Source organism: Natator depressus, chromosome 17, assembly GCF_965152275.1.
Source record: "Natator depressus isolate rNatDep1 chromosome 17, rNatDep2.hap1, whole genome shotgun sequence".
NCBI classification, from domain to species: domain Eukaryota; kingdom Metazoa; phylum Chordata; order Testudines; family Cheloniidae; genus Natator; species Natator depressus.
In genome coordinates, this window is record NC_134250.1 from 2,728,759 (window position 1) to 2,748,926 (window position 20,168).

The window sequence follows — 20,168 nt, forward strand, 5'->3', positions numbered from 1 at the left end:
ATACCAGACCATCACACCAATCTAATTAATACTGGATTCAGAATGATATAGTAATAGCTTTAGAGAGAATGATGATTTGCAGGTTTCATTTCACAGGACATAATAAACATCCTTAAGAAAATAAGGAAACAACCCACGGAGCCCTTTACCAAGTTATAGCTGATCTGGCTGCAGTAACTAAATATTGTTACAATCTGATGGCTGTTCAGTGGTGGATTTAGTCCAGATCCTGTTGGACAGGTGTGCGCATCACAGCCTCACCTCTACAAGTAACTGGCCCCCTTATGGGCAGTTGCAGCAGAGATCAAAAATTATATGGGTTATAAACTGTTTGGGGAGGGACCATCTTTTTGTTCCATATTTGTACAGAGCCTACCACAAGAGGGTCCTGGTCCGCAACTGGGGCTCCTGGGTGCTGCCACAAGACAATAATAAATAATAATAATTGACTAGACATGGAAAGCAAACTCCCAACTTGCCTTGAAGCGAGGCACATTGGCTGGGTGTGATGTGAGGGAAGATTGCTCTGATGCTAAAGGGAATGTACCTGTTCTGCAGATAGAATTCACCCTACAGGACTGACAACCTGGTAACTTTCACCAGCGTTACATTTCTCATTTTTTAAAAAAATACATAAACTGTTTACATTCTAACACTGTCCTTTTATTGACTATTTCTTACACTGAGGTGGAACTCACTGGTAGCAGTTGTTGTGGAATTTGTTGTAGCTGGCAAAAGCTAGTAGGACCCCAAAACCTGGACCTAGAGAGAAGAAAATCTGAGCTGCAGCATCCACCCAGACCTGAAAAACGTAAGAGGCAGAGGATCAAGAAAAGATGGTGTTAAACATAGAGCAAATGCCACTCTACAGTCCACTGGTGCTACGAATTAGATTCAACAGCCTGTATATAGTCTAGTCCTATCTTAACAAACATTTTATTAAGAGCTTGTTACATGGATCAAAGATTTTATGCTGAAGTGTGACAAATACTTTTGTAGTTTTATGACAGAGGCAAATACCCAGCACAGTGAGGCCATCATACTTATTTTCACTTGTGGCATAGTTAGGATTTATCCTTCAAGAAGGTCACCATAGGTGACGTGCTACCACATTTCTATACACAACACAGTAAATATTCAGTAACTGTGGCAGCTATCAATGTTTCACCCTTGACAGTATCCTAGGCTGACAGATGGCAGTCTTCCTGTAGCACATTGTTTTTGCATTGTAACTGTGCCTTTGTAATGGGTTTGGCCTGTCTTCCTTTCTCCAGGGTCTCTGTGCAGAAGGACATCTGGAGTGCATTGCCCCATGTGTGTGTCTGGGCGCATGTCCTCTGGGCTAAAGCACTGTGTGATTGCTCCCTGGATTGATCCAAATACATTTGGTGGTGTGGGTGCAACTCCAGCTGTGTGAACACAACTCAACCATTTTGTAGCTATGTCAGATAAAAGTGTGATGACCTGGTTACAAAAACACTGTGCTACACTGGCCGGAGTCTTACTGAGTGGCATCTCCAAACTGTTGATCTCTGTTCCATCCCTGAAAGGAAAAGTCCTGGTTCCTTTACTCCCTCTTGATTGCAACATGGAGTTCACTGCAGCTCATTTCTAACATACTCCTTCTGTGTGACTAGCCTGCACCTCCCCTGGATAGAGCTTTGCTGCCAGCCGGCGCGCAGATTGCAATCTGCTGTCCTCACTTCAGATATATTCAATACAATACCAATGTCCTTTATTGCTTTTAGGAAGACGTGGTTCCTTATTGGAGATGATGCTTTATCTCTTCATTTCCTCTTCATTGAAAACTCTCCATATCAGCTGGGAAGCTGCAGACTCACAAACATTAGAGTTTTTAATCTTTGTATTTGTTGTATTTATTGCTTTGGGTTTTTTCCATCTCCCTCCCCATTAGCGACTTTCACGTGTAGCGAAGCAAACACAGTCAACAGCCTGATGGACTGATTGCCTCTTCCACACGGGTTCAAATCTAAATCAGACACTGGGTTGACATGTTGTTTTGTTTTATTATGGTCTCATCCCCATACCTGCTCTCTCTCCTAAAGTTGGTAGTATTTGTAGGACTGTGTGGTGTATTCCCTCTCCCCACACATTCACACCTGCCCAGCTGTCATCACTTCATCAAGCTTAGTGTGTTGAGTCTGATAGTCTTCCTGCTGTCCATGTCTGCATGGAGTATGTGGGAGATTTCCACCTGAGTCAAGCACCACTTGTCTGGAAAGGAGGATCTCTTCGGGCTCATCTGCCACAGCTTGACACAGGGCTGATGGCTTGAGTTTTTTCGATGGTGGCAATATTCACAATTCTGAAATCCAGGCAGTGAGTCCAGCCACCTGATAGTGGACTCCATTAAAGGTGATTTAGCCCATTCCAACATCTGCTGGTCATCCAGCAGTCAGCAGAGCTACAGGGTATCCACTAGTTTAGATTAAGGTTAGCTAGCAGAGTAAGACCAGAAGCAGTAACACCTTGGTTATCTCTATCTTGCATAATTGTTACAACTGCAAAAAACTTTTTACAAAGATTTAAAAGAATTGGAGTTAATCTTCAGAATCCATAGGCACCTATTACTATGCTGACAGTAGCCTTGTTCTGAAAAGGAGAGATTTAAGTATACAAGTTTACAGGCTGAAATCAATTGCCACTTTACAACAAGTTCCTTACCTCAGTGGCCAGGAGTTTCTGCCAGTCAGGCTTCAGGTAGAAGACAACCCCCCTCCAGGCTCCAGGCAATGTGGCCCCTCGTACTAACAGGATAAAGAGTATGATGTAAGGGAACGTGGCAGTCACCCACACCACCTGTTAGAGAAAACATTAAGACAGTGTTTGCCATGGGTACTGATTGAGGGAAACAGCTAAGTGATAATGGTAACAATGTCGAATGAACAGTAATATTTAGACTTATAACACCTTTCATTCAAAGTTGTCAAAGTGCTTTACAAAGGCAATAATGTATTACTATACTTTAAATGAAGGAGCAAATATAGCACAGAGTAATTAGATGACTTGCCCAACATCCTGCAGTGAATCAGTAGCACAGCTAAGAATTAGAACCCAGGAGTCCAGACTCCTACTCTCCTCCTCTTAACAACTAGGTCACGTTGTCTTCCTTAATGCCATCCAGGTCACTATTTATGGTGTGTAAGCTAGTTTATTCAACACCATAGGTCTGACTGCCCCACCAATAGTTATGCATTCTCCTCTCAGAGGCAGTCAGCTCCAGCTTCTGAATCCAGGTTTGCTGTAGCTGTAGTCAAAAGATAGACGAGTTGCCTAATTTTATACCATCTGTGTGCATGGACCACTGCCTTTTTTCATCTGAAAAGGGACTACCCTGGTTTAGTGGTTTGAGCAAGGAATGGGAATCAGACTCCTACAATCCATTTCCAGCTCTGCTGCTCAATAATTGTCCAACCTCGAGTAAGTCAATGCAGCCGGAATTTTGAGCAGTGTCCACAAATGTTGGGTGCCTAACCTGAGACCCTTAGGTCCAGATTTTCAGAGCTGCTGAGTGCTCACAACTCCAGATGAGGAGATTTGAAAATGCCAAGCTCAGCACCCCTGAAAGTCAGGCCCTAACTGTCTCCAACTGGGCATTCAGAAATGAGAGCATGCAGAATTAGCTGACCCTTCTGAAAACATTGGTCTTAAGCTTTCTGCACTTAAGTTTCCCCTTCTGTAAAATGGGAATAACAACACTAATCTTTGTAAGGTGATCTGAGGTCCTCACACAGGAGGTTCTCTGTCAGTGGAAAGATTTATTATTACTCATTATTTGTAAATGAATGTGTATTAAGCAGCCCTATTTTGGTAACATGGCTTGCTCTGACAGCAGACAGCAAGGCCCATCTGTAGAAAAAGAAACAATGGAACTGAGGCTCAACAGAGCAGTAATCGGAGATCAGCCTCCACACCCGTTCAGATCCTCTGGGTAGGATGATCTTTATCTGCAGCACAGCAACCCAACATGCTGTTAGCATGTATTATATGGATTACAGCAGCACTCACTGTTCACATGTATGTGAATTTGCAGTCCCTGTCCTGAAGACAATTCTAAGCTTACTTTCTCTCATGTTAATAGGCTGCTCCAGACATGTGGCAGAAATTACGCTATATCAAGCAACTTCCTCTTGCTTTTGCATTCACCTTGCCAGATGTTTTGACCCCTTTCCAGATGCTGAAGTACACAATAGTGAAAATCAACAATAAGCAGAGGGTCAATTGCCAGCTAATGCCTCCCAGATCATCCAGCCCTTTGGATCTTTGCACCTGTAGAACATGGCGGCTAAAACAGGAGAGAAAAGCACATTGTTGATGTTCGTGTAATAACTACAGAGAGTGCTTAGGCTCTAAATCATGAGAGATAAAAGACACCCCCATCCTACACATACCCACAACTGCATGCATTTTAATCCTTAGACAGTTTTTAAAAACCCATGTGATTGATAAATACCTGGGTTACCCTCTAAAGAAAAGCCTGCTGCATTTTCTACCCCTCTTTCTGATATCGTGTCTCCACTTACATGCACTTACGTATAAAATTCTTCTGCAGGGGAGATGGAGTGTGGGGTCCAGGTAATGCTGGCATTGATGAAGTAGTTGGTGCAGTTGCCGGTGTTCCAAGCATTTTTGCAGCTGATCCATGGCAGCTCCACCGTGAAGGATGAAATGAGGTAGTAGAGGGCCCAAGCCATGATGGTATTGTAGTAAGAGGCTATGTAGAGAGCTATTATGCAGATAGTAAAGCCAATTCCTGGTAAGGCAGAAAGCAGTTATGTGAGTGGAAATGTGAAGGCCGGGTCCAGTGAAAGGAGGAGTGGGTAATCCACATGAACTAAAATCAGTACCTGCCAGAGGCATCCAGAAAGGAGGGCACAACATACACCACGGCCTCCCTTTATATTTTTTTAGAATGCTCTGGAACTTTGTGGGGACTTCAGAAAGTGGGGGTGATTTGCCCAAGCCCCACTTCAGAAAAGCATCCCGGTTCTGAACATAACATGTATAAATGCTAGCCTGATTCAGGCCCCAATCTCTGGAATTTTGACTGTGATGTGTATTCCCCCATTCTCCACACCCCCACACAACAAACCAACCAAGCAAAACAAAACCAAATCTAACTCTGGTACTGGGAGCAAGGGTAACAAGCATGTAAAAGGCAACTATAAAAGATCCTCTATTATCACTGCCAGTAGGATGGCTGAGAGAAATGGAATGGAGCTGAAGGGTAATTTGTTTAAAAGATCTCTGGGATAAAAATAAAGGATTTGCAATATTTTTCCTAACTCGTGTTTCTAATACCATTTCAAATATTAAAAATGGAATAATTTTGAAAGTTCAATTTACTTTCACCCTTATAATGTTCTCTGTATGGTTTTGTATTTTTTTTCTGGCTTGGGTCAGTGAAAGTACAGTGGATTGTTTCTAGTCAGTTTCACTCCCTGGTCTTCAGACACTAGTAGGAGGCTGCATCCTTTGGATTGGAAAACAATTAGGGCAATGTTTATGTACATAAAACAACTTGACATTGCTTTTTTAAAAAGCACATGACTTAGAAAAGTAATTAATTCTAGGTTTCATGAAAACTTTTCTTACATAACCTAAATGTGGGCCCTAAACCACTTGACATTAACCCTTCATGTTATCTCTTATTGTCAGTAATTATTCCACCCTTAAAGAAAATCTCTGCCAGTTACCCTAAGGGATCATGGTAAGCTGCCTGTTCCCCTTACTACCTTTGAAAATAGGACAAATTTTCCTCCAAATTGAGATACACCCATTCCTGTGGTACTGTCCCAGAGCTAGTTCCATGTAAAAGAGGGGGATGCCTCCAAAGATGGCCATGATCGTGTACGGGATGAGAAATGCTCCTGCAAGGAAGAAAGGACATGACTGTAACTTCTTGTAGTACTTCTGGTGTACTTCATAAAGAACAATTTTTAAAGCCCCACATCCAATAAACACTGCACTTAACTACGACAGTAAAACCTATGTGACCCCGTGTCATAAATATAAAGGGAAGGGTAAACACCTTTAAAATCCCTCCTGGCCAGAGGAAAAACCCTTTCACCTGTAAAGGGTTAAGAAGCTAGGATAACCTCGCTGGCACCTGACCAAAATGACCAATGAGGAGACAAGATACTTTCAAAAGCTGGGGGGGAGGGAGAAACAAAGGGTCTGTGTCTGTCTGTGTGATGCTTTTGCCGGGGACAGAACAGGAATGGAGTCTTAGAACTTAGTAAGTAATCTAGCTAGATATGCGTTAGATTATGATTTCTTTAAATGGCTGAGGAAATAAGCTGTGCTGAATGGAATGGATATTCCTGTTTTTGTGTCTTTTTGTAACTTAAGGTTTTGCCTAGAGGGACTCTCTCTGTTTTGAATCTAATTACCCTGTAAGGTATTTACCATCCTGATTTTACAGAGGTGATTCTTTTTACTTTTTCTTCTATTAAAATTCTTCTTTTGAGAAACTGAAAGCTTTTTCATGGTTCTTAAGATCCAAGGGTTTGGGTCTGTGGTCACCTATGCAAATTGGTGAGGATTTTTATCAAACCTTCCCCAGGAAGGGGGGTACAAGGTTTTGGTGAGGATTTTGGGGGGAAAGACGTTTCCAAACAACTCTTTCCCAGTAACCGGTTAAACGTTTGGTGGTGGCAGCGAAAGTCCAAGGGAAAAGGGTAAAATAGTTTGTACCTTGGGGAAGTTTTAACCTAAGCTGGTGAAAGTAAGCTTAGGAGGTTTTCATGCAGGTCCCCACATCTGTACCCTAGCGTTCAGAGTGTGGAAGGAACCTTGACACCTCATGATCTTGAGAGGCCAGTCCAGTCAAACTTTCTGTAATGTCACACAAAACGAGACTTGTGGGTTTGTTCCTGAAGGGCCAGGTTGTGACCCCTTTACTCACATTGGTGAGCAGTTACTCACATGACTAGTCCCATCATCTTCAACAGGATTACTCATGCAAGTAACTGCTCACCACTGTGTGTAGCAACTGTCTTGTCTTGAAAGTCAATGCCATAAGCACCAAAGCAGTTCAATTACTGTGTATCAGGCTGGAGCATCACAAATGGCTAAAAGTCCAATTCTCAGGTGCCACAGGTAATGCTCACCGCTGTAAGGAAGGCTTAAGTGTCCAGTGGAATGAAGTTCTGAACTATTGTAAGATTGTCTCCTAGCAGGCACTGTCAACAGTACTCCTATTCCCAGGCTTCTGTACCCAAACATACAGGGAATTCACAAAGATTTTATTGGCTACCATGGGTGCAGCAGCAAGATGGGGCAAAAGATAAAATAATGTCTTCCTCTGGTGCAATGCCTAGATGCATTAAGGGGACATAGGCCCTTTTTCAGCACACTCACTGGTTACAATCATTGTTTGATTGTACTGAGCACCTGTAGCACTGACATTTTCTGGTATATTGGTTAGTCTGAATTTAAATGTTTCTGGGGATTGGGCTTGTCATAAATATAAAGGGAAGGGTAAACCCCTTTGAAATCCCTCCTGGCCAGGGGAAAGCTCCTCTCACCTGTAAAGGGTTAAGAAGCTAAAGGTAACCTCGTTGGCACCTGACCAAAATGACCAATGACGAGACAAGATACTTTCAAAAGCTGGGAGGAGGGAGAGAAACAAAGGGTCTGTGTGTCTGTCTATATTCTGTCTTTGCCGGGGATAGACCAGGAATGGAGTCTTAGAACTTTTAGTAAGTAATCTAGCTAGGTACGTGTTAGATTATGATTTCTTTAAATGGCTGAGAAAAGAATTGTGCTGAATAGAATAACTATTTCTGTCTGTGTATCTTTTTTGTAACTTAAGGTTTTGCCTAGAGGGGTTCTCTATGTTTTGAATCTAATTACCCTGTAAGGTATCTACCATCCTGATTTTACAGGGGGGATTTCTTTATTCCTATTTACTTCTATTTTTATTAAAAGTCTTCTTGTAAGAAAACTGAATGCTTTTTCATTGTTCTCAGATCCAAGGTTTGGGTCTGTGGTCACCTATGCAAATTGGTGAGGCTTTTTATCCAACATTTCCCAGGAAAGGGGGGGGGTGCAAGTGTTGGGAGGATTGTTCATTGTTCTTAGGATCCAAGGGTCTGGGTCTGTAATCACCTAGGCAAATTGGTGAGGCTTTTTACCAAACCTTGTCCAGAAAGGGGGGGTGCAAGGTTTTGGGAAGTATTTTGGGGGGAAAGACGTGTCCAAACAGCTCTTCCCCAGTAACCAGTATTTGTTTGGTGGTGGTAGCGGCCAATCCAAGGACAAAGGGTGGAATATATTGTACCTTGGGGAAGTTTTGACCTAAGCTGGTAAAGATAAGCTTAGGAGGTTTTTCATGCAGGTCCCCACATCTGTACCCTAGAGTTCAGAGTGGGGGAGGAACCTTGACAGGGCTTATCTCTTCCCTTGGGAGACTGTTCTATAGTCCAACTGATCTTAGGGCAGGATGTTTTGCCTAATATTAAATCTACATTTTCCTTTTCTTATTTTCATCTCATGCTTTCCAGCTATACTGGATCTTGCATCATTCTAGATAATTCCTCTTCCACCTTTGTGTTTATAGCCCTCATCTATTAGTTGATGCATATGTCCCAGCAACCCTTATCTGACTCTAGACATATTTTGCTATTTTAATCTATCTCGTAAACAGGGCCGTACCAAGTTCACGGCCATGAAAACACTGTGAAATCTAGTCTCCCCCCCTGAAATCTGGTCTTTTGTGTGCTTTTATCCTATACTATACAGATTTCATAGAGTAGACCAGTGTTTCTCAAATTGAGGGGCCAGACCCAAAAAGGAGTTGCAGAGGGGTCACAGTATTGCCACCCTTACTTCTGGCTGCCTTCAGATCTGGGAGGCCAGCGAGTGGGGGCTGTTAGCCAGGCACCTAGCTCTGAAGGCCGCACCCTGCCAGCAGCAGCACAGAAGTAAAGGTGGCAATACCATGCCACCCTTCTGCACTGCTTCCTTCAGAACTGGGCGGCTGGAGAGTGGCAACTGCTGACTGAGGGCCCAGCTCTGTAGGCAACAGCACAGAAGTAAGGGTAGCAACACCACACCAGGCCACCCTTACTTCTGCGCTGCTGCTGGCAGCCACTCTGCCTTCAGAGCCGCTCTCCAGCTGCCCAGCTCTGAAGGCAGCGCCGCTGCCAGCAACAGCACAGAAGTAAGTAAAGCAGTACTGCAACACCCTCTACAATAACCTTGCGACACCCCCCCCCACACACACACACACACACAATTCCTTCATGGGTCAGGACCCCTAAAATTACAACACCATGAAATTTCAGATTTAAATAGCTGAAATCATTAAATTTATTATTTTTAAAATCTTATGACCGTGAAATTACCAGAATGGACCGTGAATTTGATAGGGCCCTACTCATAAATCAGTTCCTCTTGCCCCATAATCCATTGTTGCTTACTGTTGGTCTCATAGGTTTAACGTGAGCCATAGAACTGACCCATTTATACCCAAAGAAGACAGCTTCTAAGGAATGGCATATAGGGCTGAACACTGACCTCCTCCATTTTGGTAGCATATATAGGGAAATCGCCATATGTTGCCCAGATCCACTGCATAGCCAATGACAGAGAGAAGAAAGTCCATTTTTTTACTCCAGGTCTCTCTTTCCTCCGGCTCCAGCAGCTGTGGTTGAGCCTCCACCCCACAAGTAGTGGAAGTGGTGGTGGTGGTGGTAGTTGTGGCTGCTGGGGCCATGCACTGGACGTCTTCCCCATCTGCTATTCCATCGCAAGGAACTGGGTTCTGAACCACTGAGTAGCCATTTGAGATCTGACCTGCTTCCCCTTTATCTCCCTGGCTGGGGTGGACCTTATTCCCATCCTCCACCAGCTGCAGGGCGGATTTAGGGTTCTTGACCAGGAGTCCATTCTCTTTGCAATCTTCACCTTCTGTACAGTCCAAGAGCTCTTTCTTAGAAGTCAGAGGCTGGTTCTCATTGCTGGATGACTTCTCCATTCTGCTGGTTAAACGATGGTGCTGCTGTCCATTTGTGAGTGACCTGGACCAGAATCCCCTTGTGTCAAGTTGCTGCTCAGTCTTCCCACTGCTGCCAGAAACTCTCTAGTCTTTATGTCCACTGGACTGCAGAAAAACACAGCTTCAAAGAAGCAGAAAAAGAGTTGAACTCTGTTACAAGGCTTGCTGGTGGCTGTACAGGTATAGCTACTACACGTCTGGTGAATAAAACACATTCTTTTAAAATAAAACCACCCCAAAAGAGATAAGGATCATTTACGGGATAATCCTATGATCAGTCACAGGGTCTCAAACTGAGAACCACAAAGAAAGGCGCAAAAAGAAAAGGAGTACTTGTGGCACCTTAGAGACTAACCAATTTATTTGAGCATAAGCTTTCGTGAGCTACATCGGTGCATCCGATGAAGTGAGCTGTAGCTCACGAAAGCTTATGCTCAAATAAATTGGTTAGTCTCTAAGGTGCCACAAGTACTCCTTTTCTTTTTGCGAATACAGACTAACGGCTGTTACTCTGAAACCTGTCAAAAGAAAGGCGGGGGCTAATCCTTTCCCTCCAGCTGCAGAACTGGAGTGGAGCCACTCCATGTAGCCAACAACTTGTGACCCTCCACACTTTGGGAGAGATGAGGAGAGGACTGCAGGCTCTGTGGAGTGACAGTTCCCCAGTCCAGCTTGTTCCCTAACTTGTCCTGCACATGTGCTCTACAGGGTTCACTGCATTCCTGGAGAGGCACAGCCCAACATGGTCCTGCCATTTCCTATCACCTCCTTGTGCAGCAGAACCCACCAGTGTCACAATCAGGAGACTCCATCATAGAATCATAGAATACCTGTACTGTTTGAGGTGCTTACGTCCCTAAGGGAAAGATAGCAAGTGTTACTTAAACAAATCTTTACATATTTGCAAATTATTTTTCGTATTCACATCTTTCCAGAAATCTTACCAGAGATTTCTTACATAATCAGCCACATTTGGCAGATCCAAGAGGTTTAAGGGGAGGTTCAATTAACTATCCAAACCGGAAGGTACTTATCTGAATTAAATACATTCTCAAACCTTTAGAGGTTCCATGCAATATTAATATGTGGGGAAGATGGTCAGGGCTACTTTAAATTTTTTTTTAAACTGCGGAAAAGAAATAGCAAATGGAAGTTATTTAGGTGCCCAACTAACAAGTGAGAGCTTCATATGCTTATCTTTAAAAATTAAATCTGTTAGGGAGACCCACCTTCAGGTTTATCTTGGGTCTGAAAGCTAAACTCGTGGAGAGGAGATCAGTCTGGTAGCAAAGCATTACTGGAAAGGACATCCTACTAGGATCAGTTTTGTGCTTTCCAACCTTATTTAAAATCTCTCATAGACGATACAATGCAATGACCTAACATAGCGGAAAACTCCCTCTTTGTAAATAGTATCCTCTCAGGAGCACTGTTCCTCCCTTTCCCTTGCGTGGGGTGTTCTCGTCTCCCTTTATGCCGTAGTTTGTTTTCATTTCCTGGTAATCTCTCTGTCTCATTTCGGGCTAGCTTGTCACAGCCCTTACTTGACTGCTCGAGGCAGTAAGCCACACACCCTTTCTCATGTTTGGCTGCGCTCAGATTGTGACTCCAGCCATGCGGGGAGAGTAGGGGCTACTCTGATCAGACTCCCCACTGCAAGCAAGGGGGCAGGCAGTGGGAGGAGCCCTGGTTTCACCTCCCTTTCCTCCCACTTGCCCTCCAGAATACCCCAAGGAGAGCAAGGTGCTCCAGGAGAAGGGGTAATTACTTCTCCTTCAGAGCAAGGAAGGAGTGGGAGAGGAATTGTGACTGTTCTGGAGTCTGCTGCCGCGGCAATGCAGCTATGTCCCACCCCTTACTCAGGGGAGAGTATAAGGGAGTAATTTAGCCCTTGTATTGTAGAGTTCTTGGGGCATGGACTTTGTCTTCTTTCTGCCTGCAAACTGATATGCATTCCACTGCATGCCATTAAATATATCAAATTATCATTATTGTGTGACACTTCTCATTTTCAAATCACTTTACAAACGCAAATAATTACCATAACACCCCATGAAGAGGAATAAATATTCCCTCAATTTTACAGATGAGAAAACTAAGGCAGAGAGATGAAGCTATTTGCTGAATGTTAGAGAGGCAGTCATTGTTAGAGCCAGGATTAAAACCAAGGGGTTCCTGACACCCAGTTTTGTGCCCAGACAACTAGATCTACATCTCTCCCTACTCATGGAAGGATGTAAGAGGAAAGAGGAGGTGAGTTGTCAAGTAAGAAGTTGTCAAGATTAGACCCCTGGAGATCTGAATAAAGCCTACTAATTCACAGCTACCTTATCAGTTCCTCATTCACACCATATACACTCCTCAGTCACCCAGATATTTGTCTTAGGCACTGTGTAGTTATGCCAAATTCTCATAATAGTATTTAATGATATTCTACTACCGTAAGTTAATCATCCACAAAGATAGAAACATCTTCAAAGTCCCAGCAAAAAATAATCAGACAGCAGAGATGAGTGATTTCTGTTTTACCTGCAAGACTATAAAACCTGGGCATCTTTGGAGTCCAAGCCCTTGCCGGTCTCCCAGAAGAACTCATACAGGTCAGGAGGACCTTCACGCCATGGAGGCTAACATAAAAGACCTAGGTAAGGCCAGAGCCATTCTTTCTCCCCTTTCTGCATCAAGGGTGTTCACCACCACCAGGTACAAATATGGAGAAGTAACCTGAGCCCTACTGGACTTTACACCTGTGCTAGTAAACTAGAAAGCAGTAATGGATGTTCAGCTAATTACACACCTCGTGTGACTGAACTTTCCATGCCTTACACATCAGCCTTTAAGGTATCTCTAGTCAACCTCCATCTCCTGCTACTTAAATTATGTTGGGCTCTGTTCCCATTAGAGTCACTATCCTTTAGTGAAAAGAACAGGAGTACTTGTGGCACAGAGACTAACAAATTTAAGGTGCCACAAGTACTCCTCTTCTTTTTGCAGACACAGAATAACATAGCTGGTACTCTGAAACCTATCCTTTAGTGCTGATTTATAGTTCCCAATGGCTAATTGGGAGATATACGTTTAAATTTTTGTATTCCAGAAGGAATCTCTTACTGCACTGTTCCTCAAACAAGTCCAGTGTTTGGTTGAGATTAGACATGATCTGTGCCCTTGGCCAACTGCACTCTCACTGCGTGCAGCTCCAAAGCCACAGTGGCTAATGTATCAAACCTGGATACTTCTCAGCCATCATTAACCAAAATCACTTTTGACAGGGTGCAGAATCCCTAAACTAGCACTGATGTACAGAAAGCCACTCCCTGCTAAATTCTCCTGCTAACATCTCAGCAGAGGCAGGGCACTGGATTGAGGGCTCAATAAAGAGCTCAAGGCAAGATTTGCAAAGGTGTTTAGGTGCCCAAAGATGCAGAAAGGCACCTAGTGGGATTTTTGAAAGCACCTGAGCAGGTTTATTTTGCACTGAAATCAATGGGAGTTGGGCACCTAACCATTCTGAAATCCCACTAGGTACCCTATTCATTGTCAGACATAAATATCTTTGAAAATCTAGCCTTCAGAGGCGTGGACAGATGTTAGCAGGGAACACACTAAATCTGGAACCTCAAGGAAGGAAGGCAGCTCTCCATACCACACTGCAAAGATGGAGCTGGTTGGAGCCTGAGCAGCCCATTTAAATTTTGTTGTAAGCTTGTTCAACTGGACAATAAAGACATATTATAGTTATAAAAATCACAGTGGGCAGCTATCCCTTACAGTGGAAATATACAGTTCAAACACAATATAAATATCCTGACAACGCCACCAGCCCACCATTTCCCCAGAAGCCTGGGGGGTGGAGGCAGGTGAAAGCTCCATGTGGAAGGCTCTGGTGTGGGACAGCACTGAAGAGCCCTGCCAGTTTACACAAGCTTTCCATACATAACAGAAAATGAGGTAAAGGCCACTGCTGGAGGCAGGGTATGTGGTAAAATCAAGCAATGATGTTCTCTAGTATTGCAGTTCCTCTGCTCCTAGACAGAGACCTAGCCTGAATTCCCTGCAAGTGGTATCTTATACAAGTTGTAAAAAGAAAAGGAGTACTTGTGGCACCTTAGAGACTAACCAATTTATTTGAGCATAAGCTTTCGTGAGCTACAGCTCACTTCATCGGATGCATTCTGTGGAAAGTGTAGAAGATCTTTTTATATACACACACAAAACATGAAAAAATACCTCCCCCCACCCCACTCTCCTGCTGGTAATAGCAGGAGAGTGAGTTTGTGGGGGGGGTGGGGTGAGAAAACCTGGATTTGTGCTGGAAATGGCCCAACTTGATTATCATACACATTGTAAGGAGAGTGATCACTTTAGATAAGCTATTACCAGCAGGAGAGTGGGGTGGGGGGAGGTATTTTTTCATGTTTTGTGTGTGTATATAAAAAGATCTTCTACACTTTCCACAGAATGCATCCGATGAAGTGAGCTGTAGCTCACGAAAGCTTATGCTCAAATAAAATGGTTAGTCTCTAAGGTGCCACAAGTACTCCTTTTTGCGAATACAGACTAACACGGCTGTTACTCTGAAACCTATACAAGTTGTGTTGATGATTTCACGGAGATTGTCCTGCACTTGCTGGAAAGCAATGAAAAGAGCAGCTTCCTTAGGTGTTCATTAAAAGAGCAGCTTCCCTAGGAAGTGGTTTTATGGCAAGACATGCGGAAATGCAACATCCAGAGAGAAACACTGAGTTAAACAAATGTATTACACGTGCTTAAGGCTGAGATTTGGTCATGGTGGTCATGGACGTCACAGAACCCGTGACTTCCAGACACCTCTGGGACTTTTTCGCTTTAGTCCCAGAGTGGCAGGGCTGGAGCTGTCAGCCGACAGGGACTCCCCAGCAGCACTGAGCTGCCGCCATGGGTGACAGGGGGGATTCCCCCCACCCCATGGCCCCAAGCCCACAGCTCCCAGCTGCTACCAGCACCAGGGGGGACACCGCACTCCCAGCCACCGTGAGTGGGGGGACCCTGGCGCCCCAGCAGCGGTGTGTGCTGGACCCTCTTCCTTCCCCATTTTGTCATAATTATTTTTAATAAAAGTCAGGGACAGGTCGTGGGCTTCCGTGAATTTTGGTTATTGCCCACGACCTGTCCCTGACTTTTACTAAAAATAACTAAATGGCCCCTCCATCTCTCCCCATTCACTTTGATTTCTTCCAAAAATCCCCAGAGGGGTACTAAATGAATCAGGTTTCATCCCAGGATCTGGGTACTTAAGATTGTGGGGATGAGCCAGTCACATACTTATGGCTAAGTAAGGACATTTCTCAAAGAGTGCATCCAGGTGCATTCTTACAGGATGCTTTCATCTGTCAATCTGTGTCTGTGAAATGGACACATTCTTCTTTACCAAGAAAAGATAGCCGAAAGGTTCATTAACTACGTCTGTGGCAAGTAAGATTTCTGTCTGTCTAGAACAAAACTCCTTCTGGGCGCCTGCCACCCACGTTCAAATAGAAGGGAAGGGAGTACCAGATTAATTAGAATATTTTGGTAACATTTTCAGTAGAATTAATTTCAAGCCCATAAAATGGGTTGTGTCCTCCCCGGGATCTCAACATGAATTGGATCTCCTTTTTAAAAAGACAGGTACAGCTGTTTGTTGTGGGAAATGTCTCTGGAGCAACAGACTTTACAGCTGTGTAGTGATGAGCATAGATGTGTAATGCTGGAGCCTCAGTGAGCTAAATTTAGCAGATAATTTCACTTAGCCCTAGGATTTTAACACCCAGAAAGTGCCATGTGGACAGTAGACAACGTCTTGTTTCTTTATTGGCTACAACTTAAGAGAAAAGACAGCACACATGCAAAGGTATTATATTTATATGAACAGTATAAATATTTAATAAGAGTAGAAGTGAAGTTCTTGGAGGTGGACAACATATTGTGGGATGTGCAGGGGCCCTCGGGATAGGTATCCTGATCCCGGGGAGAGTTATGCCTATCCTGGAGGATCCCTCTTGTATTCTGTTGCTCTCTGTCACTGTAGTATCTAGTACTATTTGGCTATTTTAGTGAATGGCATCAGGGATAACAGTTTATTATCTATTTTTGTTCTGAGCTGTTGCAACGGTCACTCTTACATAAACACGTATTGGCTCTTTATCAACAACTGAAACAGCTGCAGGATGAAAAAAGAAAGAAAACCAAAGAAAAGAAAAAGCTTATGAAGAACATGTGACCTGGAAACTGGAGTTAGTTTTGTGTCGCCTTTCATAAGTGTGGTATTAGTCTTTCAGAGGCCCAAAGTATCTGCTCCTCTTCCCATCCTTCTAGTTCAAAGCGTAGAATGTACTGACACAGAGATTAAAGATTTTGGGGGTCTGTGAAAGGTGGCAGACTGACAATACTGTAAACCACGGTCCTCTCATTATCCACAAATTGAGTATAGTACAGAGCACAGAAAGGGCCCAGCAGTGTAAGCTTCACCCACTTCCAGTGTACCTCACTCTTCTGTAGAGAAGCCACCTCTAGGGTCATGGGAAATCTGCCCTCTGTACCCATTCTGTCCTTGACCTCTCTGCCTAAAATGCCAGCCTCACTGAGATGTGGATTCGTGTTCACTAGAAACTAGACCAAAGTCACTAGTTCACATAGGCCAAACAGCCTTTAGATAAAGTGACTTTTGGTTACTCCCACTCGTGGCTAGAGAGTAAATGGGAAGGCTCTAAAGCTCATTAGCAACATCTTGATTTACACCATACACAAAAACTACATCTTTGGCTCATCTAGCAGAGAAGTCCTCTTAGAATGCCATTGCCCTGGGTTCCAATCCCATCTGGGACCTGACTATGGCAGTTCACTGTTTTACTAGTGTCTGCTCGTTTATTTCATGAGGCATACGGTGACCTCTAGTGGCAAGGTGTGCAACATACAAATAATTCCTCATTTGCTTGGTTTCAGAGTAACAGCTGTGTTAGTCTGTATTCGCAAAAAGAAAAGGAGTACTTGTGGCACCTCAGAGACTAACCAATTTATTTGAGCATGAGCTTTCGTGAGCTACAGCTCACTTCATCGGATGCATACTGTGGAAACTGCAGAAGACATTACCAGCAGGAGAGTGGGGTGGGAGGAGGTATTGTTTCATGGTCTCTGTGTATATAATGTCTTCTGCAGTTTCCACAGTATGCATCCGATGAAGTGAGCTGTAGCTCACGAAAGCTCATGCTCAAATAAATTGGTTAGTCTCTAAGGTGCCACAAGTACTCCTTTTCTCATTTGCTTCTCAGTGATCCTGTGTGAGAAAGGTGAGAGGAAATTCTGATATGTGATATTAGTCCTTTTCCTGTTCTCTACATTTTTGAAAAGGTGAGATTCAGACCTTCAATCTAAATTCTGGTTAGAAGATTAAGCCAACCAAACCTGATATCCTGCTGTTGGCACCAACCAATACTTGATGCTTCAGAGGAAGGCAAACCACCATAATGCCTCTTCTGAGTTATGCAAAACTGTACTGTATGTGAATTCCTTCCTGACCCATGCAACGATTAGCTTATGCCCTGAAGTATGAGATTGGTTTATTCTTAATGTGCACAATTATAAAAGATATTATTGGTCATAAAGTCATCCGGGCTATTTTAAACCCTGCAGTCATGAAATACATATATTTGCATGCATTTCACTTCAAACAGATTACTTTTTCTTTTTAAATTTAATGATTTAAAAACCAACACTTGATCTTGCTGCTGTATCAGCCACTGGCTGTGTTAGAGCTGAATTCCTGTAGAAGGACTTTCATGTTATTAATATCACTTTGGGTATGATAGGAACCTGTGTTCCATCTGGCTTACTCCTATCCTCCACTCACCTGCTAAGAACTAAACTGCTCTGAACTGGAGAACTAAAGGGTAACACATATACTTAGCAAAACAGAACAAGCTATTTCTTAGTCTCTTCCACACTATAAATTGAAATTATTTCAGTTAATGTGTCCTAAATTAGTTCTCACTTTTACATTTAGCTGTTTGGGGATTTTTCTTAAAAAATAATGTTGCTCTTTGGCTTCAAATGACACTTTATGCAAAGAATGAAACTCACACAAGCAGACACACACAAATACACAAAGCCCAAGTAAATTGGTCTCTTTTCGGGAACTTAGTAGGCGTTTGTGAGGGATTACAAATCATTCCTTTAGCATGGGAGAAGGGAGCGCAGCTCTTCTGCAACCACTGTTCTAGCCTCCAGGCTGCAATAGCAACCTCAGCCCTTCTCCACAGCATATGTAAAGGTTCCCAGACACTGGATCCGAATAAGTATCTATTCAAAAGTCTCTTGCCCTTCTTCCTTACAGCCTTGCATAGTTCCACTTCTGTCCCCCTGCACAGGGCTGCCATGAGGGACTTGCACAAACTGTCCCTACTGCAACACTCTTGAGGATGAGAGAGATCCTGTTTTACTACATATGTGGAGGGGAGAATAGAGAGGCTCCTTAAATCCTCTTCTCCGTTCTTGCCTTCTGTACCAGCACAGGCCAGGAGAGATGCTTTATTTCAGATATTTAAATGACAGATTAGTTTAGGAGCAGAGATGCCATGGCAATGAGAGCTGTTTGGAAACAATAGACAAATAGACCAATTCTGGCCAATTACAGTTTGAAAACTTGCTCACAGCATATGTCCCAATGAATTTTACTTGCTGTTTATACCAGGAAAATCCTGTTTAGAATTGGCAATCATTTAATATAATTTGCTATTGAATGGGCCCATTTGTACTGATTTCATGCAAAGCAGTTTGGTCCCAAGAAAACCTTTCCCTATAATCTGAATTGTCCATTAAGCAAATTGACAGTAATTGGGATGCACTGTATTTTAAATCTCCAAAACGAGCATAGAAAAGTATGTAATCACTTGACAAACAGTCCTAGCTTTGGAGCTGGTCAGCTAGAGAATCAAAGAGTTAGGCACAGGGAGAGGCATTACTTCACTTCTAGTTCATCCCTCAGCCAATGTGGGGTTGATCTCTGCAGCTTGTTTTATTTATGCTTTATCTAGTCCAGTTTTAAATAAAATGTGTAGATGATAGATCTGATCCAAAGCCTACTGAAATCAGTGGGATTTGGATCACATCCACTATGCATGCTTAAATATATCTATGTGTCTTGAGATTTTATACCACTCCCCATCACCAGAGTATCCAAGCCCCTTATAATATGATACATTTAAAATATGCAGGTAGTAACATGGACCTTGTATGTGAATAATACTGGCACCTGAAGGGACATAACTTATCAAGGTCCAGATTCATAGAATAGAATAATAGAATATCAGGGTTGGAAGGGACCTCAGGAGGTCATCTAGTCCCACCCCCTGCTCAAAGCAGGACCAATCCCCAACTAAATCATCCCAGCCAGGGCTTTGTCAAGCCTGACCTTAAAAACCTCTAAGGAAGGAGATTCCACCACCTCCCTAGGTAACCCATTTCAGTGCTTCACCACCCTCCTAATGAAAAAGTTTTTCCTAATATCCAACCTAAACCTCCCCCACTGCAACTTGAGACCATTACTCCTTGTTCTGTCATCTGCTATCGCTGAGAACAGTCTAGATCCATCCTCTTTGGAACCCCCTTTCAGGTAGCTGAAAGCAGATATCAAATCCCCCCTCATTCTTCTCTTCTGCAGACTAAACAATCCCAGTTCCCTCAGCCTCTCCTCATAAGTCATGTGCCCCAGCCCCCTAATCATTTTCGTTGCCCTCCACTGCACGTTTTCCAATTTATCCACATCCTTCTTGTAGTGTGGGGCCCAAAACTGGACACAGTACTCCAGATGAGGCCTCACCAATGTCGAATAGAGGGGAACGATCACGTCCCTCAATCTGCTGGCAACACTCCTACTTATACAGCCCAATATGCCGTTAGCCTTCTTGCAACAAGGGCACACTGTTGACTCATAACCAGCTTCTCATCTACTGTAACCCTGGCCCCTTTTCTGCAGAATTGACACTCTACTGAGTATCGTCTTATTCTGAAATCTACCGCAGATAAAATATTACTTAATAGAGTGAGAGTGCCAGATATAGCCATAAATAATGAAACATCTGCAGCCTACACACAGGCACAGGGCTAAGTGTGGCTACACCTGCAATCA

General features: G+C 43.4%; 1 protein-coding gene across 2 annotated transcripts in view; it reads right to left on the bottom strand.

Moving 5' to 3' along the window:
• Positions 1-20,168, bottom strand: part of SLC6A4 (solute carrier family 6 member 4) — a 38,727-nt gene that overhangs the window by 15,847 nt on the left and 2,712 nt on the right. For both annotated transcript variants that reach the window (XM_074974631.1, XM_074974632.1), the window contains exons 2-7: positions 9,544-10,145; positions 5,757-5,891; positions 4,555-4,774; positions 4,168-4,306; positions 2,686-2,820; positions 699-802 (exon numbers count right to left, since the gene is read on the bottom strand). In XM_074974631.1, the coding sequence (XP_074830732.1) occupies positions 699-802; positions 2,686-2,820; positions 4,168-4,306; positions 4,555-4,774; positions 5,757-5,891; positions 9,544-10,003 (1,193 nt within the window). In that variant the 5' untranslated portion in view covers positions 10,004-10,145. The remainder of the gene's footprint in view (positions 1-698; positions 803-2,685; positions 2,821-4,167; positions 4,307-4,554; positions 4,775-5,756; positions 5,892-9,543; positions 10,146-20,168) is intronic.